This window comes from Pseudopipra pipra, chromosome 18, assembly GCF_036250125.1.
Source record: "Pseudopipra pipra isolate bDixPip1 chromosome 18, bDixPip1.hap1, whole genome shotgun sequence".
Taxonomy (NCBI): Eukaryota; Metazoa; Chordata; class Aves; order Passeriformes; family Pipridae; genus Pseudopipra; species Pseudopipra pipra.
The window spans coordinates 7,404,151-7,430,336 of NC_087566.1; the positions used below are offsets into that span (position 1 = coordinate 7,404,151).

At 59.4% G+C, this 26,186-nt stretch overlaps 2 protein-coding genes across 4 annotated transcripts in view; one reads left to right on the plus strand and one right to left on the minus strand.

Moving 5' to 3' along the window:
• Positions 1-399: 399 nt before the first annotated feature.
• TRPV4 (transient receptor potential cation channel subfamily V member 4) lies at positions 400-9,433 on the plus strand. 2 transcript variants are annotated; one of them, XM_064674898.1, is made up of 16 exons: positions 400-552; positions 2,899-3,354; positions 4,343-4,512; positions 4,752-4,904; positions 5,158-5,298; positions 5,390-5,688; positions 6,180-6,359; positions 6,444-6,602; positions 6,706-6,798; positions 6,976-7,049; positions 7,134-7,299; positions 7,502-7,568; positions 7,803-8,116; positions 8,256-8,383; positions 8,591-8,712; positions 8,900-9,433. In XM_064674898.1, exons 2-16 carry the CDS (start codon positions 2,978-2,980, stop codon positions 9,040-9,042), a joined length of 2,586 nt encoding a protein of 861 aa, XP_064530968.1. In that variant the 5' UTR covers positions 400-552; positions 2,899-2,977; the 3' UTR covers positions 9,043-9,433. The 2 variants fall into 2 exon arrangements, with proteins under 2 accessions (XP_064530968.1, XP_064530967.1); XM_064674897.1 differs by lacking the exon at positions 400-552 and adding an exon at positions 1,886-2,138 and having other exon boundaries at positions 8,900-9,181.
• Positions 9,434-13,318: 3,885 nt separating this feature from the next.
• Positions 13,319-26,186, minus strand: part of FAM222A (family with sequence similarity 222 member A) — a 30,395-nt gene continuing 17,527 nt past the window's right edge. For both annotated transcript variants that reach the window (XM_064674900.1, XM_064674899.1), the window contains exon 3: positions 13,319-16,165. In XM_064674900.1, the coding sequence (XP_064530970.1) occupies positions 14,958-16,165 (1,208 nt within the window). In that variant the 3' untranslated portion in view covers positions 13,319-14,957. The remainder of the gene's footprint in view (positions 16,166-26,186) is intronic.

The following is a 26,186-nucleotide window of genomic DNA, read 5'->3' on the forward strand; positions in this document are numbered from 1 at the left end:
GTTTCAGGGAGGGTGTTTTGGGGGGCTGTTCGGGGGAGGGTGTTTCAGAGGGCTGTTTCAGGGGATTGTTCCTGGAGGGGCTGTTTTAGGGAAAGGTGTTTGAGGAGGGTATTTGGGGTAGCTGTTCCGGGGGGCACTGCTTTGGAAGGGTGTTTTGAGGCTGTTCTGGGCAGACTGTGTCAGCGAGGGTGTTTTGGGGAGGGTGACTTGGGGCTGTCCTTGAGGGAGCTGTTTTGGGGAGGATGTTTTGGAGCTGTTCCTTGTTTCAGGGAGTTTGTTCCAGGGGAATTTATTTAAGGGAGAGTGTTCTGGGGGGTTGTTCCCAGAGGCTGTTTTGTAGAGGGTGTTCCCGGGGGACCGTTCCGGGCCGAGCCAGTGCCCGGTGCCGCAGGGGCGGGGGGAGCGGGCGGGGGCCGATCCCGCGGGCGGGTCCCGGTGCCGCCCCCGCCGCTGGAGCCGGGGCCGGGCCGGGGAGGAGCCGCTCTCCGGGACCGGCCCCGCGGAGACTCGGCGGCGCCGGAGCCGACGGGACCCTCCGCGGGACCCTTCGCGGTACGGACCGGGGGGAGCGGGCAGAGGGGGGGCACGGCCGGGGGTGGGACGGACCGGGACGCGGGGACCAGGGCAGGATGGAGCCTCCCGGGGGGTGACACAGGGCAGGATGCAGCCCGTGGGGCAGCCACGGAGACCAGGGCAGGATGGAGCCGCCAGGTGAGGCGGGGGTCGTGGGCTGAGCTGGGCAGGGCCCCCTGGCCCCACGGAGTCCTGATGTGTCCAGGCAATTTGGGGGCTCACGCTCTGAGGGTGGGGTGCCGGGTGCGTTCCCAGGGGAAGCTTTGAGGAGGGGGTTCCCACTGGCTCCAAACCCCCCGTGCTGCCCACGCCGAGCTCACGGCTCTCACCCAGGTGAGCACGGCCCCAGTGGTGTGGATGACTTTAGGAAGTGTCTGGATCACTCCGGATAAGCGTTTCCAGCATGACCCCCCTGTGGTTTCAGTGATTCACTCCCACCAGAGACCTTCCGGTTTCAGTTTGAGTGACACTTTAATGTCGTGGGACACCATCCCTACCGCCCGCCCAGGGCACGTCCCTTCACATCCCGGTGTCGGCGACAGTGTCCGTGCCCCCGTGGTGGGCTGGAGTGGGGATTCACCGGGGATACTGGTCCGGCTGGGAGGTACCTTGGTGGGTAGCTGGGGAGAGGTTGGAGCACAGGTGGGGTTTGTGTTGGATACAAGAGCTGCACATTGACTCAGTTATTCCATGAGGTGAGGAAGTCTGAAAACTCCAAGCCCAAATAACTAACGGGCCAAATCAAACCCCTCTGACAGCACCTTTCCTGGCAGCGGCCGTGCCCAGGGGAGTGCCTGGGCTGGCGGTGCCGGCACCGAGCCGTTCTTTTCCCACACAACCTTCCAGCCCCAGCCGGTGACAGCAGGTGTGACAGTCCGGCCGTGTGTGGGTTTTCCCTAAAGCTGTCCTTTCCCGGGTCGCAGCGCAGCCCGGAGGGCTCGGGTGCTCCGTCCCCATTCCCAGACCGCAGGATCAGTCGCTTGGCAATTCCCTCTTCTCCGTTGTCCAAGGTCAAACCGGCCATGCGAGGGCTCCCCGCTTGCGTGGTGTCGGAATGTGAGACCTGCGGACTTTGGCAGGTGCTTGTGGAATTTCTTGTAGAGTTGGGGATGGCAGGAAAGCCAGCAAAGAGGAGAAACCGTGTGACTGTGGTTTACCCCGTGGCCCCACCTAGGGCTGTATCGTCTCAGCTTGGTGTCCCCCAGGGCTGCACTGTCCCTGCTGAGTGTCCCCCAGGGCGGTGGGAAGAAGGGGCCGCTGTCTGAGCTCCCTCCCCGTTGCTGCGGGGTTTTGGGGTCGTTTGCCACCCTCATCCCCCGTGCCCACGGGAGCAGCGCGGGGCTGTCGGGGCGGCTGTGGGACCCGCTGCCGAATTCAAGCCCGTCCCCGCCTGCGCTGCCCTCCTAGCAGGGCCCAGCCTGTCCCTGTGGGTTGTTGCACAGAGCTGCAGCCCAGTACTAAATGACACGTTTCCCGCTACTTTTTCTGTCCCGGGACCCGCGGGGAGGGCTGAGTTCGCCGGAGGCAGGAGCTGTGCGGAGCCCTAACGCTGCCGGGATTTGCCGGTGGGTTTTGGTGAAAAGCGGGGCTGGGGGAGCGCTGGGGTCGGTCACCTGTCCGTGCGGGCAGGGATGTGCGGGCAAGACACGGCCGTGCCAGTGGCACAGCACAGAACTTTGCTGGCCGCGCTGGTAGTGCAGCTCTCCTTCAGCCCCACGTCCCTCTGGGCAAACTAAACCCGTAATTTCTTCTCCCAACCGCTGTCCCGGCCCTCCCGCGGGCTGCAGCCCCCCCGTGTCGCGCCTGTCCCCTCCCAGTGCCCAGAGCCGGGTCCCACCGAGCCCCCCAGGGCTGCGGGAGCTGTGGAGCATCGCGAGCAGCCCTGGCCCCGTTCCCAGCCCTGCTGCGGTGGCAGCTCCCGCTGCGTCTGGGCGCTTCCCTGGATACTTCCCTTGACGTGGGGAGTATCCCAAGGAATGTTTTCTTTCCTTGGGCGGCAGATCGAAGCGCACAGGGTCTGCTCTGTGCCCTGTCCTGGGCTGCACCCCGGCTGACCGCAGCGGGGCCGGGCTCGCCCTCGCCCAACGCGGCAGCGCCGCAGCCGAAGGGGCCCCTACAGACGCGAGGGGTCCCCGCAACCGGGTAGGTGGGTGCCGAGCAGAGCAGGGACAGAGAGGACCAGCCGGGACACTGAGTTACAGGGAGTCCCGCCGGCCCCAGCGGCTGCCAGGGTGGGTGTGGGACCTGTCCCGCCGCGGGGCTCCGTGCCCCGGGGAGAGGATGGGGACAGTCTTTTGGGGCTGACACTTGGTTTTCCGTTGCCAGGTCTCCTACTCTCTTGAAGGAGCCGGGGGTCACAGCCACCCAGGCAGGTCACTCGTGCCCGTCCCGCGGTTCGGGGACCATGGCAGACCCCGAGGACCCTCCGCGCGTTGTTGTGGGCGATGGCGGGGAGGGCGCGGGGGAGGACGGCTCCCTCCAGAACGACTCTTTCCCGCTCTCCTCGCTGGCCAACTTGTTCGAGAGCGAGGACACCCCGACCCCCGCCGAGGCAGCGCGGGGACCCCCCGGCGCCGGGGATGGAAAGCAAAACCTCCGCATGAAATTCCACGGGGCCTTTCGGAAAGGCGCCCCGAAGCCCATGGAGCTGCTGGAGGCCACCATCTACGAGTCCCCCGTGGTCCCCGCGCCCAAGAAAGCCCCCATGGACTCCCTCTTCGACTACGGTACCTACCGCCAACACCCCAGCGAGAACAAGCGCTGGCGCAGGAGGGTCGCGGAGTGAGTACGGGACCCCCGGTGCGGCGGGGGGTGCTGGGGTCGGGGCACCCAGGTGGGTACGGGGATGCTCAGCAGCTGGGGACGGGGATAGCCCTTCGAGTGGCACTTCGGGGTGCTTTGGGCAGGGATGCCACGAACAGGGAGCAGCTCCCAGTGAGTCCCAGTGGCAGCGCTGGGCTGTGCCATGCCGCGCCATGTCGTGGTGAGGGTCTGCAGCCTCACCACCGGGGCCGGGAGCGCGGGAGTGCGGGAGCGCGCCCCCCTTCCCCCTTACCGGCGCCATGAAAGAGGCTCTGTGCGCCCGGCCGCTCCCCTGGCCGGTGCGGCCGTCTGGCTCTGGCATGAAAGGGCTTTTCAGGAGGGCCTCCGCCCTGCCCGCGCCAGGAAACCGGAGGGGGGGGGGGGGCAGCCCGCAGCCGGACGCACAATGCCCCTCTGTGCCGGGCACCTGGGGCGGCCACCGTGGCCCCCCGCCAGAGTCCCCACCCAGTGATGCAGCCAGCAGGGACAGCGGGGTGTCCTCCCGTGGAGGTGGGTGGAGGTGGCCGGGACGCCCCGTGAGCCCTCAGCCTGGGGATGCCTCTCTGGGGCAGCCGCCGTCCGTCCTGCCCCCATTCCCGGTGCCCGGAGCTGACCGGTTGTCCCCAGTCCATCCCGCTGCTGCCAACTGCTCCGACCGGTTTAGCTTCGCCCGTGGTGCTGGAGTGTGACCAAACTCGCGGCCCGTTCCTGCTGGGGGCGCAGCTGGGGGCCCAAAGCGCTGCAGCACCGGTGGGAGCCGGCGAGGCGCCCACCACCCCGTGGGCGATGCTGGGAGCACTGGACTGCTGTGGGTGGGGAGGCTGTCCCGGCCCCGTGGGTGACTCCAGCCAGGGGGTGTCCCCGGTGTGTCTCCGGTGCCCAGCGGCTGAGCACCCTCAAGCTCATTGCACTGGTGGGAAGCCGAGGCAGCGGCTCCCGATTCCCAGCGCTGGGGTTTCTCCCGCAGGAAGCAGGCGCCGGCAAAGGGACCGGCTCCCAACCCGCCCCCCGTCCTTAAAGTCTTCAACAGACCCATTCTCTTCGACATCGTTTCCCGGGGGTCCCCGGCCGGCCTGGACGGGCTCCTCTCCTTCCTCCTCACCCACAAGAAGCGCCTCACAGATGAGGAGTTCCGAGGTGAGGACTGGGGGGTTCCCTGCCCTGGGACAGGGCGTGGTGCCGGGGCTGTGCCATGCCAGTGGTGATCCCCGTATTCCTGTGGGGATGGTGATGCACAGCCCGGATACGGGAAGCTGTGACGTGCAGAGCCTGGGAGAAGCCAGGGGTTTGACTAGGGAGTGCAGGGGTGTGGGACTGGGCACCCCCATGGCCAGGGGGGCTGATCCCGAATCCTCCTCAGCACCCTTCCATTGCAGAGCCCTCCACGGGGAAGACCTGCCTGCCCAAGGCGCTGCTCAACCTGAGCGGGGGCAAGAACGACACCATCCCCCTCCTCCTCGACATCGCCGAGAAGACGGGCAACATGAGGGAGTTCATTAACTCGCCCTTCAGGGACGTCTATTACCGAGGTGGGGGAACGTGGGGCCGCTGCTGGCCCTGCCTGGGCATGGGGGACACTGCAGTGATTCGGGGAGCAGCACAGCAGGGACCCTGGGGGGATGGAGGATGCTGGGAAGGTTGGGGACTGGGGCAGTGGGGACCTTGGGGAGACTGGGGGGCTCCAGGGAGATTTGGGACTGGAGCAGCAGATACCCTGGGAAGGCTGGGGACCCGGGGAAACTTGTGGGGCAAGGTGGCAGCTGAGAGTCACTGGTGTCACAGGTCAGACAGCCCTGCACATCGCCATCGAGCGCCGCTGCAAGCACTACGTGGAGCTGCTGGTGGAGAAGGGAGCGGACGTCCACGCCCAAGCCCGCGGCCGCTTCTTCCAGCCTAAGGATGAGGGCGGATACTTCTACTTCGGTGAGCAGGGAGGGAGCCCAGGGGTCACTGCTGTGCCTCAGGATGCCCCCGCAGCGGGGCAGGGCTGACGGGAGCCCCGATGTCCCTGCAGGCGAGCTGCCCCTCTCTCTGGCCGCCTGCACCAACCAGCCCCACATCGTGCACTACCTGACGGAGAACGGGCACAAGCAGGCGGACCTGCGGCGCCAGGACTCCCGCGGCAACACGGTGCTGCACGCCCTGGTGGCCATCGCCGACAACACCCGCGAAAACACCAAGTTCGTCACCAAGATGTACGACCTGCTCCTCGTAAAGTGCGCCAAGCTCTTCCCCGACACCAATCTGGAGGCGCTGCTCAACAACGACGGCCTGTCCCCGCTCATGATGGCAGCCAAGACCGGCAAGATCGGGGTACGGTGACCCCCAACATGGGGAGACATCTCTTGCCATCCCCAAGGCACGGGCTGAGCCCTGTCGCACTTGGGGGATGTCCCTGCTGGCAGCACAGCTTCTTTGCAGATGCTGGCGGAAACCTGGATGCACAGCCTATTAGCACAGCTAATTAATGCCCCACTGCATTCCAGCTCTTCCTTAATTAACCCCAGGCCCTCGGCACAGTCCATCCTCTCCCGTGGCCTGTCCTCAGCCTCTGATGGGGTGGGCGGGGGGGTCATTAAAAATACAAAAGCTGCAGCATCCTGGGGAACTTCCCACTGTGGCAGTGTCCCTGCACCCCTGCAGCACTTTGGGAGCCCCCCAGGAGCACCCTGGGAGCACCCTGGGCCCACCACGGTGCAAGGGGTGGATTGGGTGATGTGCCTGGGATGGGGTGGGAGGAAAGCAGGGTACCCCAAGCGGGTCAGGGCCAGGTCTGTGTGCGAGCAGTCCTCTCCCACTGGCAGATCTTCCAGCACATCATCCGGCGGGAGATCACGGACGAGGACGCCCGGCACCTCTCACGGAAGTTCAAGGACTGGGCGTACGGCCCCGTCTACTCCTCCCTCTATGACCTCTCCTCGCTGGACACCTGTGGGGAGGAGGTGTCTGTGCTGGAGATCCTTGTCTATAACAGCAAGATTGAGGTGTGCAGGGACTGGGGGGACTGGGAGGGGTCTGGGGGACACTGGGGGAGCAGATACCCTCTGACAGCACCCACTTCCCACCAGAACCGCCACGAGATGTTGGCTGTGGAGCCCATCAATGAGCTGCTGCGCGACAAGTGGCGCAAGTTTGGGGCTGTCTCCTTCTACATCAGCGTGGTCTCCTACCTCAGTGCCATGATCATCTTCACCCTCGTCGCCTACTACCGCCCCATGGAAGGGCCTGTGAGTACCAGGGTGCCGTGGCACAGCCCCACGGGCCAGCACTGCCTGGCAGGGGGGTCTGCTGGGAATGGGGCAGCAGCTCAGCTCTGTCCTCTCCCCACAGCCCCCCTACCCATACACCACCACTGCCGACTACCTGCGCCTGGCCGGGGAGATCATCACCCTCCTCACTGGAATCCTCTTCTTCTGCACAAACGTCAGTGTGGTGAGGCAGAGGGTCCTCCTGTGGGGCCACTGAGCCCTCGGGGTCTCCAGGGGTGACAGGCTTGTGTCCTGAGGCATCTACCCCTGCTGTGGTGGCCCTGGACACGGGGACTCTGCCACACAGCACTCGCTCCCCCTGGCCCCTCCAACCTGTCCCTCTCTCCTGCAGATCAAAGACCTGTTCATGAAGAAGTGCCCAGGTGTGAACTCCTTCTTCATAGATGGCTCCTTCCAGCTGCTCTAGTATGTAGGGAACCCCTGGGACCACCACGAGCTGCCACACCCCAGGGCGTCTGGGTGCAGGGTCTGACCCCAACTCTCCTCCAGCTTCATCTACTCGGTGCTGGTGATTGTCACGGCGGGGCTGTACCTGGGTGGCATCGAGGCGTACCTAGCTGTCATGGTCTTCGCGCTGGTCCTGGGCTGGATGAACGCCCTGTACTTCACCCGTGGGCTCAAGCTGACAGGGACCTACAGCATCATGATCCAGAAGGTCTGGTGGGATCAGGGGTCTTCTCCTTCCTCAGCAGGGCTGCTCCTCCCATAGATGTGCTGCCCAAAGAGGATCCTCCAGGCTTTCTGTAGGGTTCCTGTGGCTCAGCACTGCCCTGCTCCCAGCCTGGCCTTCCTGGCAACACAGTTAAATGATGGTACCACAGTCCAGCACGCCTCACCCTGCTCTCCATCACTTGCAGATCCTCTTCAAAGACCTGTTCCGCTTCCTTCTGGTCTACTTACTCTTCATGATCGGCTATGCATCAGGTAGGGCCTGACTGGGAGCAGGGACCTGGGGGAAGAACAAGCCCTATAGCACAGCTGGGCTGGGGGCTGCAGACCCCCCGCTTCATCCCACCCACCTGCAGACCCAGCCTTTGCCTCCTCCCATGGTGGAGGCGGTCTCAGCAGGCACAGAGCCACGTTGGGGCCCATTGTGGATCCCGTACTTGCTGCTGCCTCCCCCATGGACTTACCTTCTCTGTCCCTTCTCCCCCCCAGCCCTGGTGTCCCTCCTGAACCCGTGTCCCAGCAGCGAGTCCTGCAGCGAGAAGTCCAACTGCACAGTGCCCACCTACCCATCCTGCCGGGACAGCCAGACCTTCAGCACCTTCCTGCTGGACCTCTTCAAGCTCACCATCGGCATGGGTGACCTGGAGATGCTTGAGAGTGCCAAGTACCCCGGTGTCTTCATCATCCTCCTCGTCACCTACATCATCCTCACCTTCGTGCTCCTCCTCAACATGCTCATCGCCCTCATGGGCGAGACCGTGGGCCAAGTCTCCAAGGAGAGCAAGCACATATGGAAGCTGCAGGTACCACCCCAGGGGCTGCTGGGGAGGGAGTCCAGGGGCTACCTGTGCCCAGGGGGCTGCAACACTGCAGCACCCCAAGCTCCATGGGCAAGGCACCTCCATGCCTCCATCCTCAAGCAGTCCCTGGTGTCCCTGGCAGTGGGCCACCACCATCCTGGACATTGAGCGCTCCTTCCCAGTGTTCCTGCGGAAAGCCTTCCGCTCAGGGGAGATGGTCACCGTGGGGAAGGGCACGGACGGGACACCGGACCGCCGCTGGTGCTTCAGGTAAAGGCAGGTGCCCTCGGGGGCTGGGGAGCAGCCAAGCCTCTCCCACCATGGCCAGCGGTGTTTTGGGGAGCCAGCACAATGCACTCCTTTGTAGGGTCCTTTGTTCTCATCTGGAGGCAGGTGGAATTGCTGGTGGATGCCAGAGCTGCTGCCCTGGCTCCCAGGCGCTCTCTGCAGCCCCTCTGGATCTGACCTTCCCCGCAGGGTGGACGAGGTGAACTGGTCTCACTGGAACCAGAATCTGGGCATCATCAGTGAGGATCCGGGCAAGAATGACACATACCAGTACTACGGCTTCTCCCACACCATGGGCCGGCTACGGAGAGGTGAGCGCCATGTCGTGGGCTGGGAACATCCCTCAGGATCTGTGGGGAGGTGAATGTGGTGCCGTGGGCTGGGAGCATCCCTTGGGATGCTGCTTGCAGCCTCTGATGAGCCCTGAGAGCAGATTTGGGGGCTGACCAGGGAGCAGCCACAGGCTCCTGGCTCTGCCAATTCCCACCCTCCCCACAGATCGCTGGTCGACCGTGGTGCCGCGCGTGGTGGAGCTCAACAAGAGCTGCCAGCCGGAGGAGGTGGTGGTGCCGCTGGGGACCATGGGCACGGCGGAGCCGCGGGAGCGGCGGCACGGCCAGGCCCCGAGCTCCCTGCTCTAGCACAGTGGTGCTGGGAGCTCATGGACTCTGCCCGGGCCACCGGAGCAGTTCCGGAATTGCGACTGGGCTGGATGGTGCTTGTCTGCTCCTCAGGGATTCGTGCAGCCTCCGTCCCTCAAGCAGCTGCTGTCCTGGTGGGTGTCCAGCCTGGATGGGGGGTCCTGGCCCTTCCCTGGCCGTGCTGGAGGTCTTGGCTCTCACCGATGAGCTCCAGTGCCACCGCTTCCCTTCACCACGCTGGCGCCATTGGCTGTGCCATGCCGGCAGCCTCGGACGCGGGCTGGGTGTGGGAAGCACGGCCCCCACCGCCCACCAAGGCCAATGGTTTTGCCACAGTTTTTTGCACAGGATTTATATGACTATTTATTTAGTAATAAAGACTGACCCGCCAGTGCTGCCTCCTCCTGGCATTGACTGATTCCAGCTGGGAGAGCCGCGCTGCCGGCACGTCCTGGGGAGGGATGAAGGAGCCGGCTGCAGCCTGTGCTGTGCCAAGCCATGGCCACCCATCACACTGAGCTCAGGTGCTGTACACGGATTTGCAGGGCCTTGGTGTGCAGGTGTAGTGCAGGGATGGGATGTACAGGTGTAGTGCACGGATGGGATGTGCAGGTGTAGTGCACGGATGGGATGTGCAGGTGGAGCGCACGGATGGGATGTGCAGGTGGAGCGCACGGATGGGATGTGCAGATGCAGCTCACGGTTGCCGTGCGGGGCCGGGGCTGCGCGGCCGCCGCTCCACTGGAGGGCACCACACACCGCGCGATGCGGGACCGGCCGCGGCGGCAGCGCGGGAGCCCGGGCTGGTCCCGACCTGCACCCGGCGGGCAGGCGGGGGAACTGGGTATCCGGGGTGGGGGAGTGGAACCGGGAACAAACCAGTGCTCCCCATCCCCTCCGCATCTCATCCCTACCCTATCCCATCCCCGTGAATCCCCATCCCGTCCATCACCCCTCTGTAACTCCTTTCCTTCTCGTCTAATACCCGCGTGCAGCGGGGGGTGCGCTTTCCTTTAACAGCTGGACGTTGTGCAGCTGTGAAGGAGCGATTTAAGTGGGAAACAGTGACACGGTGGCAGAGACCATGGCCAGGGCCTTGGGGGCAGCCCGGCTCGCTCAGCAAATGCTTTAGCAGCAATGGGGACACTTCATCTTCAAATGTGATGAGTCGCTGTCAGCGTTAACGGCACCGTCTCCGTTTAAATGTGATTTACATACATCTCTCATATTGTGGTTTAAGTATTTCCCCAGGGTGAGGGATGAATATGTTTCATTATCACTCCTTGGGAGAGGCGGAGGTGGCAGCTCCCGCTGCATAATCGAATGAGGAGCTGAGCTGCTCCCCTTCCAGGCCAGTTCTTGGGTAAAAATTATAAACTTGGCTTTCACCTGGCTGGGTGGCTACAGGTCCAGTGGCCAGTCCCGGCTGGGCCATGTGGTGTGGCTGAAGGAGCCCTGGAAGAGGAGTCAGCCATCTGGCGTGCTGGAGATGGGCTCACCACTGCAGCTGCCCCGGGCTGCAGCACCAGACATGGGATTTTCCAGTAAAATTAGATATAAACCAATTTTTCCCCCTCCTGTGCAAATCCTGATGTCACAAAGCTGAGGGGCTGCATGTGAGTGTGCTTTAAAAGGATTTGGGATGTGGGAAGGGTGGCTGTCACTGTGCCCCAGCACCCTGAACCATCACCCTGCAGTGGCTCGGTGGGGATGGGGACACTGTGGCCACCACAGTGACATCCCAGCACAGGACACCTCTGCCACCTTCAGGGCTGCAGGGCTCGAGTTTAGCCCTTTTACCCCCTGCCCCACCAAGCCCTGAGCTGTTGCACCCTCAGCTGGGGTGGGCGGGGGCACCCCGGGGGCCGGCGAACTGGGGGTGCTCGGTCCTGGCCCCCTCCCACCCCTCCCCTCCCCGCCCTGCCAGGGATGACAAACCCAACAAAGGGAAGAGAAAAGCACTTGTCATCCAGAATGCGGAGCGCGGAAGCAAATTTATTTTTAGATAAATCTAAAGCTTAATTTGTGAAGCTAATATCAATCAAAATGAGAGATGGGGTTTTTTAAGTCCTTTTGCAGCCGTGCAATTTATACTGCTTGTCTCTCCTCCTCGATCCCAAACAGCAAAGGCAGCCACTAAGTTTAATATCAGCCTCATGCACACCTGCCTTAGAAATTTTTATTATTATTGCAATTATTATTATTATTTGAATAGGAAGATGTTTGCAGACCAGAAAGAGCATCGTTTCCCTCGGCACGTTCCCACAGCGCTCATGGGGAGCTGCGCCCCACAGGAATGGGAGGGTGATGGGTTGTGGTGGCTTTGCCCTGGGTGCTGGGGTGCACCTCGGTGGTCTCTGCCCCATCTCCCAGGAGCGTCTGTCACATTTTAAGTCCCCATGTGCTCACCTGTGCCCACCAGGGCCGGCACTGCAGCAGTCCTGGCTGGAGGCAGGAGCCACCAAGGAGGGACCCATTTATTCTGCATTCCACAGCTGAAGTCTCCCGGTACACACTGAAATCCTCCTCCAAAGAAGTGATCTGAGGGGAGAATTAACCTGCTAAATAATACAAACCCCGCGCACCTCCTAATGAAATGTAATGACTTGGAGACCTGCAAGATGGATCGCGCCGTCGCTCGCAGCCGCTCGCCCTGATTTATGGCGAGCTGGGAAATCTGATGGAGGCAGCGCTAATGAATCCCCCTCCCACGGGCACCGCTGGTGGAGCAAAGTTTCTCCCGGAGCCCCCAGTGAAGCTCCGTGTACCCCGGCCTCAGGAGAGCCCCCCCTTCGGCGCTGGGGGACCCCCAGGGAGGGGCTACCCAGCACAGAGGGACCCGCCAGCCCCGCCGTGCTCCAGCCTCACATTCCTTTGATGTGGCATCTTTTTAATGACAAAGATCTGAGTGAAGATCTTCCTCCAGACGGACTAATTTTAACACGCAGGCAGGCAGTGGCACCCCCCATCAGTAACATTAACCTCTGTGAAAATTTCCTTTTGTCCCAATTTCTCTTTGTTCCCTGGATCGGCTGTCAGCCGCTCGCAGCCGGTGACGGAGCGGTCCCCTCCCGCCACGCCATAAATATCGGCGCCGCCGTTACGGCGGGTGAGCAAACAAGACAAATGGAGCCGCCGTCCCCGGCTGCAGCCACAGCCACGGGGTAGCTCCAAGTGCATGGCTGTGTGACCATCCCTGTCCTTGTCCCCATCCCATCCCTATTCCTCTCTTATCACCATCCCCACCCTGTCCTCATCCCTGTCCCCATCCTCATCCCCTTCCCCATTCCCATCCCATTTTATCGCTGTCCCTGTCCCATCCCCATCCCTATCCCTGTCTCATACTCATCCCACCCCAGCCCTGCCCATGTTCCATTCCCATCTCTGTCCCCATCCCATCTCCATCCTAATCTCCATCCCCGTATCTGTACCTACCCTCATCCCCATTCCACCCCATTCCCTCCCGTCCCATCTCATCTCATCCCATCCCATCCCATCCCATCCCATCCCATCCCATCCCATCCCATCCCATCCCATCCCATCCCATCCCATCCCATCTCGTCCCATCCCATCCCATCCCATCCCTGTGCCCTCCCACCCATGCAAGGAAAACAACTGAGCCCTTCCCACCCTCAGCCCCCTCTCTGGCTGGGATAAGGACACGCTGCATGTCACTGCCACAGGTCATGGGGCCAGGGAGACACATCCACAGCCCAGAGCTATTGGGGACTTCATACTGTTATCCTAATGCAACTGGCTCACTGTTGGGGCTGGAAAGCTGCTGACAGGCAGAGCAGGGGCGGTCTGATTTAGAGGAGAGCAGCCCCCCAGCCAGAGCAGGGCTCTTGGAGAGCCCCCATCCCACCTGGGCACCAGGAACGCTCCTGCCAGGGGGGAAACTCAGTGGAAACTCGCCAAGGATGACAGAAGGCAGCAGAGGTGCCACCACCACACCAGTGATGGTGGCGGGAGGGGGACACGGTACCTGATCACAGTGCCCACCACTGGCGCGTCGGGGTGGCGAGGGCCGAACATCCCAGAGCATCCCACGCGCACGTGAGGCCGCAGCCCTAATCCCCAGGGATCTGGGCCACGTGCCCCGCTGGGTGCGAGGCGGAGGCTGGCACCGGGGACTGATTAATGGCTCAGTGTCGTTAACAGGTTATTTATAGGTGCTCCTCCATGCCCTAAAAATCTGCAGGGAGCAGGGAGGGGTCCCGGCTCTGGGGGGGCCCAGGGGAGGCCACAGCAAAGCAAAGAGACTCCAGAGCACACATCCAGCGAGATCCTGGTTTTACTTTGGGAAAAACACCATCCGGACACACGGCTTGCGGGTTTTGTGTTGGTTTTTTTTTTTTTTCTTTTTTACCTTTTTTTTTTTTTTCCATTTGTTTTCTCATTTTTAAAACAATATAGTGCAGCCAGCACTTCTCACAGTAGAATATAATGGTCAATTTTAGTATAAAAAAAAAACATTCTCAGAGATTTGTAAATGCACTTAGTGCTTGAACAGGCTTTCAGGGATACAGTACCTCTTTTCCGAGCACAATCACCTTGGGTTTCATCGGGATATTATTCTTCTTTTACCTTTAAACATCAAAACACTTTGTATTTAGTGGTGAGGAGCCTTTTTTAAATGAACAAATCTATTAAACACAGAATTACACAGAGTGAATAACGGACCATAATGAGCATTTTGGAATTGTTTGGGGTTTTTTTAAAAAAAAAAAAGAGAAAAAAAGGAGGTATGTGAGTGCCCTGGTACCATGGTCACCTCTAACCCAGAACCAAGGTAGAACTGACAGTAAGGGGGAGAAATAAAACAGCCTGGAAGTGTGAGTGCCGGGGGGTTCCAGGGGGAGAGGGGGTCCTGAACCTCCTGGTTGAGTGGGAATAGGAGCCAGTGGCCACTGCCGGGCCAGGTGAGAGGAGGAGGATGAGGAGGAAGAGGGGTGGGAGGAGACTCTGTAGCAGCCAACACGTAGATGTACAGCCTAGTCAACTAAAAAAAAAAATTAAAAAAAAACAAAACAAAACAAAAAAAACAACAAAAAAAATCTGTTCAAGTTTTCAAGTGTTTTTCTTAAATAGCCTCCAGACTGTCCCCAGTTATTAGCTTTAATCAAAGCAGTGCAAGTTACGGACTTCAGCTACAGGTCAGGTGGCAGCTCCCTGCGGCCACACGCCGGCCACACACCGGGCTGGGACCGGCCACCACTGGGCTGGGACTGCTCACCATGGAGCCTCCTGGCCACCACTGGGCTGGGACCGGCCACCACCAGGCTGGGACTGGCCACCATGGAGCCTCCCGGCCACCACTGGGCTGGCACTGGCCACTGTGGAACTTCCTGGCCATGGCTGGGCTGGGACCAGCCACCATGGAGCCTCCTGGCCACCACTGGGCTAGGACTGGCTACCACAGAGCCTCCTGGCCACCACTGGGCTAGGACTGGCTACCACAGAGCCTCCTGGCCACCACTGGACTAGGACTGGCTACCATGGAGCCTCCTGGCCACAGCTGGGCCAGAACCCACCATGGAGCCTCCTGGCCAGCCACAGCACAGGGCTCTGTCCCGCACGGACCCGGCGCTGCCAGTGCGTGGCAGAGCCTCCCCTCCCTGGATAGCAGCAACTCGTAGCAATTCCCTGTTCACATTCGTGGAGATAAAATGATTTCTGAGCTATATAGACAAGCAGTCCTTCAGCCTCGGCTTCCAGCAGGTCGCGGGTGTATCCAGTTTGGGGACCCCGGTGAAATGCCAGTGTCCCAGGAGCCCTTTAGGCAGCCGACCTCGTGTCCCCCTCCCTGTCCCCCCGCCCTCGCTTCCGCGGTCCAGTACCGGCACAGTGCCGGAGGGGAGCGCGGCTCGTGCCAAAGTCCTCGCCCTGGGTTTGGGAAGAGCAGCATCGGTCCCTTATCTGTAGACGGGCAGGCGGATGTGGGCGTGCTGGTGGTCCAAGAGCCTTGGCACAGACACGGTCTCGTAGCCCTTGCCCAGCATCTGTTCCTTGATGCAGGGCGGGTGGATGTCGTTGATGAGATACTCCAGGGACTGGAGGCTGCTGCTGAGGATGGAGGTATTGCAGAGCGTCTTGCTGGGTAGCCCCTCAGCCGGGGGCACCCCCAGCTCGCGGGGCCCGGCCCCCAACTCCGGCGGGTTGTAACAGTCACTGTTGGGGGTCACCAGGATGCTGTTCCAAGGGGGAGCGAAGTACTGCCCCACTGAGAAGTTGCCGTGCATGCAGTTCAAGGGGGACGAGCTCACCTTCTCAGCCACACCGCCCAGGCCGTAGGGGCGCGAGGCGCCCGCGCACGTCTCGGGGGACTTGCTGAGAGCCCCCCCACCACCGCTGCCCCCGCTGTACATTCGCAGGTGCTGCTGCTGCTGCTTCTGCTGCCAGACCAGGTAGTCCATGCCCTCGGGGTAGATGCCTGCCTTGGGTCCCAGGGCAGTGGCCGGGTTGGAGCCCAGTGCCAGGTCGGCGCCCTTGCGGCACTCGGGCAGGACGGTGCCGGCGTAGGCGGTGCCGAAGGCGCCGTGCTTGGCTGGGCTGGGGTGGGCGGCCACGACGGCCGGGCAGCCCGGCTGGGCACCCTGCGCCTGGCACTGCTGATTGATCTGGTAGATGATGCTCTGGATGGAGGGCAGGTTGGAGGGTGGCAGGGCCAGGCTCCTGCCCGCCAGCGGCAGCACCGAGGCCGCCACCGTCACATTGGGCACAGGACCCTCCAGCTGCTTCTGGCTGCTGTGGTAGCTCAGCTGCCCGGCGCAGGAGGGACCTGGAGCTAAAGTGCTTGAGGCGGGGTAGGGAGCGACGCCCACCTGGGCGGGCGAGAGCTTAGTCCGCTTCCCCTCCGAGTTCTTCACCACGCTTTTGCTGGAGGCTTTGACAATGGCCAGCAGACCCTGGTAGCCGCCGGCGTGCAGGGGGTAGGGGCTGTACCGCTGCCCTGTGGTGTCATAGCCATTGACCGTCCGGTTAAGGTGCTTGTGCTGGGGGACCCTGATGTTGGTGGGGAAGATCTTGATGGTCAGTGGGCTGTTGGCCACCTTCTGTGCGTAGGCGTCCAGCTCGGCGGGGCTGGGGTAGCGCGGGGAATGCATCGGTGCCACCGTCTCACCTGTGGGGGCAAAGGGTAGGGTGAATCTGGCGTTGCTGGGATGAAGGGACCTGGCACCCCAGCTACCCACCACCCCCCCACCGGATCCCACTCGCTCCCGGCAGAAACCAGGTCACGGCACCAACCTGCCCCCTCCTGCTGACGGAGTCACTTGTAAGTGGCCTAAAATAAACTCGGTGTGGAGAATGGAAATGTCACTTTACCCAACGGGGGAATCTTTCTCCGAGATTGGATTTAAACTACATTATACAAGCAATTTCATGGGTGCTTTGCGCTGCTACGAGAACCTCACCAAAAATGGAAAAGCATTGCATTTACCAGCCATAAATCAGCAGTTCCTATAATGAGCACAAAAATGTCACTTTTATGCAATTTTACAGATGAACAAAACTGGTGAAATTAACTGTGGTAACCTACTGGAGTCAGCAAAAGCCACTGCAGAAAAAAAAATTATATATGTATATAGTTTTGTTCCTTTCAAACTCTTTCCTGAGCAAGTTTCTGCCATTCTGGTGTGAAAACTCATTTGTCGTTCCCATTATACTTTCATTTGGAGTTTATCTTGAGTATCCAATGAGCCACCAACTGTGAAAATGATTAAATCTACAAAATCTATCTAATAGATGGAATAAATTAGGTGTTTAAAATCTACACACACACACACACACACAGAAGCACATGCACGTACACGTCGGCACATGGGAATGATGGTTCCCAGCTGGTCCCCAAACTCCCAGCCCTGCCAAGGGATGTCTGTGGCACACCAGGAATGCCAGACCTGGTGCCTGCTCAGAGGAAGGTTTTGCAAGGTGGAGATGGTCAAATTGGAGGGGTTGGGGCTGGCAGCCCCCACCGAGGAGACCCAGCCCTCCCAGGAACCCTTTTTGAGGATCCCGGGGTGTGCAGCCCCCCCGTATCTGGGGGCAGGGGACTGCAGCCTCCCTGCTGGGGAGTACTGTGCTCCCGATCCACCAGGACCAGCGATTCCTGATGCCACCACGTGCTGGGTGGCAAAGTCACCACAGAAGAGCTGCACCACTGGGTGCATTTCGCACCCCAACAAAGGCATTTCCTGTCCCGATCCTGCTCTGAGTGATGTTTCCATGGCTGTGGCATGCTCGGATGAAACAGGCACTGTGTTAAAACCAGGATTCAGGGGAGGGGGGCATTTGCAGCCGTAGGGCACCACGTCACCCCCCAGCATCAGAGAGGTGTTTGTGGGGGAGGCAGCAGCGATGCCATGGCCTCTCTCCAAGCTCTCCATGCTCTCTATTCTCTCCAAGCTCTCCATGCTCTCTGTTCTCTCTAAGCTCTCCATGCTCTCTGTTCTCTCTAAGCTCTCCATCAGCGCAGTAATTGAACAGGCAGGACGCAGTGCCTGCGCCAGCCATTCCCCCCATTAAGCTGATGTTATGGGCTTTTTACAGGTGTCTTAAATAGACACTGTTATTAACGAGTGTATTAAGCCAATTAAAACCAGTGCCTTTGAGTAGGATTTAATGGAGCTGCCGGGAGACAGGAGGGCACAGCAACAGCAGCTCCCTCCAGCAGGACACGTGCGGGTGTGTGGCATTGGCCCTGCCAGGGACATCCCGGGCACCAACCAGGCAGCCTCTGGAAAACTCTGGCACACCTGCAGAGCAGCTGGTGAGGCGCGTGGGCACATGTGAGTGTGCATGGTGGGTTCTGCGGGGCACGGGCACCCCCCAAGCCAGCGAGTGCAGGGGGCTGTGAGCAGGACTACCCTGCCCAGTTGCACGGCATGGCATGGCACAGAATGGCATGGCACAGCATGGCACGGCATGGAATGGAACGGCGCAGCACCAGCAGAGCACAGCGCGGCATGGTGAGCCACGCACATCTGCATTCCCCTTCATGCTGGCACCGCTGTCCTTGGAGGTGGCAGCATCGTGAATACTCAATTAACACGACACTAATTAGCTGGTGACACTTGCAGAATCCCTAATGAGTACATTCCAGGGAAATGCTCCTTTCCAAGGAAAAATATTAAAAAACAAGGGGCTGTTGCTGAAGGGAGTGAGGCGCCGGTGCCACTGTGGCTCCCTGGCACATGTCACCAAAGCCCCGTCCCCAAGCACTGGGGCTGCAGGTGACACTTTTGGGATGGCCCTGTGCAGCCCCCTGGCACTGCCCACTGCTGTAGTCCTGGTGAGCCAAGCCTGGCCAAGGGCATCCCACCCGCCACCCCCAGCGCCAGTGTGTGCCCGGCTGGAGGGAGCCCTGAGCCTCCTTTGTCACCTCTTTGCACCAGCTGGGTTGGATGTGACAAGCCACCAATTCGGTGTGTTGTCACATATCAGGGTGACGCACCGAACCCCCGCCGGGAAAATTACAGAGAGGCCGATTTCCCGGCGGCTGCCGGCACGGCGGCGGCGCTCCCGCTCTCCGCAGTAATTACTGCTTTCCAACGGGCTGTAATTACTGCGAGATGCAAACTCGCCCGAGCCACCGCGTCACCCGTCAGGCACAGCCAGCCCTGACACAGCCACTCACCGCCGCGTTTGTCCCCCTTGCCCACCTCCTCTTGAACTTGGACCATTGGAGCCGACACGCCGGGGCTGAGTGGGATGTGCCACAGACCGCCGGGGGCCGACACACGCCACCCCCATGGCTCTTGCCATCCCTAAACCAAACCCAGCCACTGGCAGCAACAAGCATCCACCAACAGCTTCTCCCAGATGTTCTGCTGCCTCCCAGCTCCCTCCCTCACTGGCATTCCCACGGGATGAGTCCAGCACTCCCCAGGCTCCCAGCTCCCCCTCCCTCCCTGACCTGCTCTATTTTTCCAGCCTGCACTCAATAACAGCTAAATAATTGAATCTGCTCAGCAGCCAAAGATTTGGTTTGAATTTTATTGGAATTTTAAATTGTTTTGTTTCTTCAGTATTTTATTACTGTAAATGGAAAATGCATCGCCCGCAGTAATAATCCAATGGCTTTTTATATTACTCCGAGCTTCTGCTCGGAGCATTATTGGAAAGCCAGGCGGAGAGGAGACCCCGGCTAATGGCAGCACGGGCTTATGAGATTATGCCTCCAGCTAAACAACTTTTTACTTTAGCAAATTGGCCACCAAACCCGGCCCGAGCCACAGATGTAAATCCCAGACCCCGCCGGTGCCGCGATCTGGAATAAATCTCGGTTTATGGATCAGGGAGCTCCGGCCCTGCTGTGCCTGGAACAGCGGGTCAGTGCAAAATGTCCGACAGAGATGGAGGGCAGCTGCAGGAGGGGTGGGAGGGGATGGGAGAAACCCCCCAAAAACCTCTCCTGACATGCACACATGCTGCAGGCATCCCTCGCATCCCCTTATTCCCTGCATCCCTCACATCCCCTTATCCCTGGTTTCCCCCCCATCCTCCCCATCCCCCTCATCCCCAGCATCTCCCACATCACCCTCATCCCCTGCATCCCTTGCATCCCTGGTGTCCACAGGACCCCTACACCATGCCTGGCTGCAGCCACAGCCCTCAAGGGCTGGGAAAAAAGGAAAGATGGGAAGAAAGGAGAGGAAGGAAGATAACCAAAGCCGCTCTTATGGCAGGAGAGACCAAAGCTAATGGGAGACCAGTGATCCAAGGCTCGTGCAGCACAAACTCACACACTCCCAGTTACCCCCAGCCTTGGCGCCACTGGGACACAATGGGCTCAGTGAGACCCAGCTGCTTGGCCCCCCTAACTGCCCTGTCAGGCTCCCCTAATTAACCCTGCCAAGCCCCCCTAATTTATTCTGCTTTTAACTGTACTCTTTAAAGGCCCTAAAGCAGTTACAAAGTGGGGAGTGAGGGCTGGTTAAAAGCACAGCTCTAAATTTTGGCCCTTGGGGCCAGGCTCCACGGCAGTGACAGACCTGATGGGGCTGCTCAGCTGTCAGTCAGGAAGCAATCCGGCACCAGAGAGCTCACGGAGCAGGAGCATCCGGCTCCGGCTCTGGCAATCACGGTCTGCCTGGTTAAAGCAGTTGTGGGATTAAAATGGCACCAGGAAGGATGCTCAGGACCAGGAAGGATGCTCAGTATCAAGAAGGATAGGATGGATGCTCAACACAAGGAAGGATGCTTAGCAACAGGAAGGATCCTCAGTACAGTGAAGGACACTTGGTAATGGAAGGATGCTCGCAGCCAGGAAGGATGTTTAGAACCAGGAAGGACAGGACCAATGCTCAGCACCAGGAAGGACACTTGACACTGGGAAGGATGCTCAGCACCAGGAAGGACAGGATGGACACCCAGCACCAGAAAGGATGCTCCATGCTGTTCCCACAACCTGTGTGTTCCCCAGCCTGGTGGGGGACAGCATTCCTGGCCGGGCTCTCTCTTCCCTGGAGGAGGGCAAGCGCAGGCACTGGCAATTTGTGCCTTTAATTTCCAGGCCATGATGCTGCAGGAGACACTGCGCTGCCAGGCAGTTGCCTGCCTCTGGAAAAGGACAGGGAGCAGGACATGGGGTGCACAGGGGGAACATTCCAGGGATCACCACCAGCGCAGATTTCATGAGGAGAAGCCAAGTGGGAATGTGGCGGCAGCACACGGCACCTCACTGGTTAACAGCAGCACAGACACTCACTGCTCCCTCCTTCCCCTCCATTCCTTTCGAGATAAGATGGGACAATCCTTATTTTTACACATCGAAAGCGCTACAATATTTTGCAATAAATGAAAGAACTAATCTCAGCAGGAAATCTTTATAAAGCCGCCGACAGCGATGTGTGGCTGGAAGCTCCCTGGAGCTGCACACGGGCCTTGCCTTCCCCTGGTCCCAAAGGAAAATGTTTTCCACCCTTTTACAGATGGGAAAAAAGCATCAATGGAGGGCTTGGCTCCAAAAAGTGGGCGAAATGTGACAGCAGCCGAAGAAAAGCATCTGCCCCTGCTCTGCCTTCATGTGGTCCCATCGACACATTCACCCTGTGAAGGGGCATTTTGTGGGAGCCCTGAGAATCCTGCCAAACCTTGCCCTCCCTCTTCACCCTCACCGTCCCTTCCCATCCTCACCCTCCCTCTTCCCATTCTCGCCCTCCCTCTTCCCACCCTTGCCCTCCCTCCCCATCCTGCCCTGCCCCTCTTCCAGGAAAGTGCTGATATTACCAGCCCTGAGCTCGTGGTTTGCTCCTGCCTGGCCTCCCAGAGCCAGCAGGGCAGAAGGGCAGCAATTAGGCAGGATTTTTAATTTGCACAGGGGCAGGAGGGGGTGGGAAGGGGAGCGATGCAGGGGGGAGGCAGGATTATGCTAGGGACCTGAGCAGACGTGCCAATGGCTCTTATTAAAAAATAATAGTGCTGCAGCCTCCAAATGAATTAAATTCTGCGAGAGTCGAGAGTTCATCCCCAGCTTTGGGACCAGGATCCCTCTTCCTCTTGCAGCAAGGAGATCCCAATGCCTTCAAAGCTTCAAAAAGCATCAAAAATCCCCTTTTTCTCTGCTTGCCACACTGGGAACAGATTTTGTAAGAGCTAAACCCTAAATATTTGCAAAACACTTGGAAGAAACCTCAATATTTGGAAAACACTTGGAAGAAAACAAACAAAAGCTGCTACATTTAACAAATCAGCACAGTCCTTCAAGTTTGGGTCTGAGCCCCAGGTGGCAAAGCTGCTTGGGCAGGAAACTGGCTGCACTGTGGGGCTGGAGGGCAGAGCCTGGCACAGCCAGGGCCAGGAGCTGGGTGTTGGGGCCAGTGACCCCTGGCCAAGGGCAGGGCAAATCCCGGGGGGGGTCCAAGTGGAGCTGATGGGTGGCTGGGGGTGCTGCCCTGCCCAGACCCAGGGTGACCTGGGCATGGGGGTGCAGCATGGGACAGAGCAATCACAGGTCCTCTGAGTCCCCCATGCTGTTTTTGGAATGCTGTTGGGTGCAGGGACCACTGGCACTGTGCCCCCCATGCCATACTGGGCAGGTTGGGCTGCTGTCACATCGCCCTGGCTCTCCCACCCTGTGCTGTGCCATGGTTTCTATGGTGACAGTGTCCCCAGGATGGGTGGCACAGAGGCCACGGCAGATGCAGTGGGGGGTCCCCAGAGCCCCCCCCAAGTACAGGGACCACAGGCACCACGACCAGCACCCTCAGCACCACTGCACTGTCCCCAGAATCACTGCAGAGTCCCCACTGTGGGACCCCCCAAATCCCGGCACGGAGCATCCTTGGTGCCAGGAGCTGAGACAAACACACCCTGGCTCCGGGGGCTTAAATTAAACCAACTACAGAAATAATAGTGGGAGAAATCCATCTGAATAACCGTAGGTGGCAAACCCCGCGCGGCAGCGCCGGAATCTGCAAAGACAACAAAATTCATGACAAAGCACAAAGGGAAGCGCCAGGCTTCGCCGTCCCCAGATATTCATCCGTTAACACGTTCCCTTTTTAGGCTGACATGTCATTTCAGACGGGCCTTTCTTCCTCCCCTTTCTTCTCCCCCTCGTCGGCGCGCGGCTCTGCCGAGGCGGCTGCTGAATTGGATCACCTCAGGGCGAGCACTTTATTATCTGCAGTCAAAGCGTCACCACAAATACCCGTCTACACACACACGTGTCACTTCCCATTTGTCTCCTCCACGAGGTATTAGCGCGGTGCCGTGCACAGTGCACCGGCCACCGCAGCCACCGTGCCACTGCAGCCACCACAGCCACCGTGCCACTGCAGCCACCGTGCCATCATGGCCACCACTGGCCACTGCAGCCACCATGTCGGCACAGCAAAGGTCAGTGGTGCAGGAAGGGGGCCATCATGCCCATGAGGATGCCCCAGTGCCACCCCAGTGCCACCCTCATGACACCCAGATGCCACTCCAACACCACCACAATGCTGCCACAGTACTGCCCCAATGCCACCTATATGTCCCTGCCCCAGCACAGCCCTGATGCCGCTCCAAAGACACCCTGAGGCCACCCCAACACAACTGCCATGCCAGAGCCATCCCAGTGCCACTCATCTGAAGCCAACGGAGCCCTGAGGCCACCCCAATGCCATCCTGAGGCCAGTCCAACACAATGCCATGCCAATGCCATCCCAATGCTGCCCCAGTGCCACCCTTTGACACCCAACACAGTCCTGATGCCAATCCAGTGACATCTCACCACACAGTCACTGAGGGGACCCTGCAACCAGGAGGGGATCCCACCACCCCCAGCAGTCCTGCAGCTGCTCCCAGCTGTCCCCCAGCCCCTCTGCCCATTCAGCCACAGCCAATTAGTGTTGGAATTAATTTAAGACACAGGCTTTGCACCTGCTGAGGGGAGCAGGGTGGGTGCCCCCAGCGCAGAGTGCCCCATCCTGGGGTCTGCCAGTGCCCAGCAACCTGCTCTGTGGCTGATGGACTGGTGTAATCCTGGGAAGTTTGGTCAAAAAGCAAAACCCCCTCGTGTGCCAGGGTGTTATCAGCCAAGCCCATCCAAAATCCAGGGCTCTGATCTGGTGAGAGATGGGCACTGAGCAGCCCCCCCCTCACCCTCCATCCCCACCATGCACGTGACCAATGGAAAAGTGTTTTTGCAGCGATTCCTGGCAGGGAAAGTGCAAGTCAACAGCACATTTTGGGCCCAGCAGTTAATTGAACTCCTTTTTATGGCACGTACATAAATACACAGAACCATCATTAACTGATCCCTTCCAGAAAGTGAAAATGAAAGAATTAATCTTACTTCACTCATGTGTAACCCCTCATGAAATTAAAATGATATTTTATGGGTGTGTACATGAGCAGAGCCTCGCTGCAGCCACTCTAATGAAAATGCCCTTGGAATGAGCAGAATTGGGTAACGAGGAGCCATTAAACAGGCCTTCATCCCATGTGTAATTAAACAAGTTTATCACTGATGAGAGTCCCTATGGGTGAGCGGGGAGAGGTGTAGGTGATCCCAGAGCTGTGTCTCCACTTGCTGAGACCTGACCATCACCTCTCATAAGGACCATCCCTTCTCATTAGTGTTTTAATACCAAGACAGACCTCGGGAGGGCTCATGCCATCCCCAGAGAGCCATTTATGACACTGTCCCAGCAGGGTCGAGGTGACAGGTCCCACAGGAGGATGTGCACAGTGAAAGAATCACAGAGTGGCATGGGTTGGAAGGGACCTTAAAGTTCATCCCATTCAACCTCCTACCATGGGAAGAGACATCTTCCACTAGACCAGATTGCTCCAAGCTCTGTCCAACCTGGCCTTGGACATTTCCAGGGCTGGGGCAGCCACAGCTTCTCTGGGCAACCTGTGCCAGGGCCTCACCACCCTCAAAGGGAAGAATTTCTTCCTAGTATTCCATCTAATCCTGCCCTCTGTCGGTTTGAAGCCATTCCCCCTTGTCCTGTCCCTCCATGCTCTTGTAAAAAGTCCCTCTCCATCTTTCTTGTAGGCGATAGAGGATGCTCCTGAGATTAGCATGGAGGGAGCTCTGTGAGCTTGCCCTGTCTCCCAGCTCCCTATGGATCCCAGCCCCTTAGGGGGATACACATCCTGCCCCCCTCCTCCAGCCAGCCTAGGGCTGTAACATTTAATTAAATACCAGCCACCGCTCCGTTACTGCCGAGAACAGGAGCAGCAAAGAGTTTGGCCAAGCTGAGAGGGGTATTATTTGATTTATAATTTAAATAAAGCTCAGGATTCCTGTAATGCACCCAGAATAAAATCAAAAGGGACCAGGCTGCTGCAGTTAATTGGACGTGATATTTTCCTGAGGATGATGCTTCTCCACAGGCTCCTGCTCCTCGGCTGGAGGCAGGAGGCACAGGCAGGGCTGTGAGGGCTCTGGCACCCTCCTGCATCCTCCTCCTTGAGGATGTAATGCCAGCATGCTGGGCTAGGGCCTGTGGAACAGCCCTGGGAATACTGGCTGGCAATGGCGAGCACGGCAGCAAAGTCACCTCCAGCTTTACCAGGATGGATTTTGTGGGATGCTCCAAGCCCACTGGAATGCGGCTGCATCGGTGCGGGGGGCACGGAGACGGGGGGATGACAATTAGCAGGAGAGGCAAGGGGCAGAACTGGGGGGCAAAGGCATTGGGCTGGGAGCTCCCTGCACGGGCAGGAAAATTAGTCAGCTCACCTTTTACGTGAAATTAATACCAAAATTAATCAGCAGCGCGGGCAGGATAATAGGATTTCACAGTGGTGCCGGGCCAGACAGCCAATGTGCCGAGAGCCAGACTCATTTAATATCGACAGAAACAATGCCAGAGGACAGAAATAAGACCCATAAAGATAATTACTGAGATACTCAGGAGCAAATTAAGTAATCAGAGGCACTTCTAAATTGCGCCTGGTTTTAAGAGAACGCTCTCTGTGTCGATTACCTACACGGGCGTCCCGGAGGCTCGGCCCCGTGCCTGCTCTCCGGCCCCTCCGCACCGCGCTCACCGCAGGTGCCATAAATAAAGAAGGGAAAATTGTATTCCAAGCCAGATGCGTGGCCCTGGATGTCACCTGCAATTTAATCTGCGCTGGTGGGAGGCAGGGAGCAGCAAGACGGGCCGGATTGGCCCATAATGAGCGGAAACATACGGGCAGCTAAACTTTGATTAAGGTGACCTGGCTGGTGGCGGCCGGCAGCGAGCGCAGCATGGAGAGTTGGAAGGGAGCTCAGCCCTGCTGCCCACCCCAGGGGACACAGGGTCAGCACAGTCCTGCCCGAGGGATGGGTGAGACCAGTCAAAAACTCTGTGTCCTTGGTACCCTGAGCCTGCCAGGGTCCAGCGTGGGGCCAGACCGCTGCTATCTGCCCTCATCCCACCGGTACAGCTCCAGAACCTCCAGAACTCTGTGTCTGGGACTCTTCCAGGACACACACAGCTGCATCCAAGAGCAGCTCTCCCCACAGTGTCTTGCCATGTGGTGACAGCACCTATGGGCTCCTGCTTCCTAAACCTCCTTACTTCAGCATCATGGCAGGGTGGGAAATGCTGGAAAGCACCAACTCCATGGCAGGAGAGTGCCCCTGGGCCTCACCCCATGAGTCGAGATGGTCTACAGTGCTGAGCTGTATCCAGGGAATGCTGCAGGGACCAGCAGGT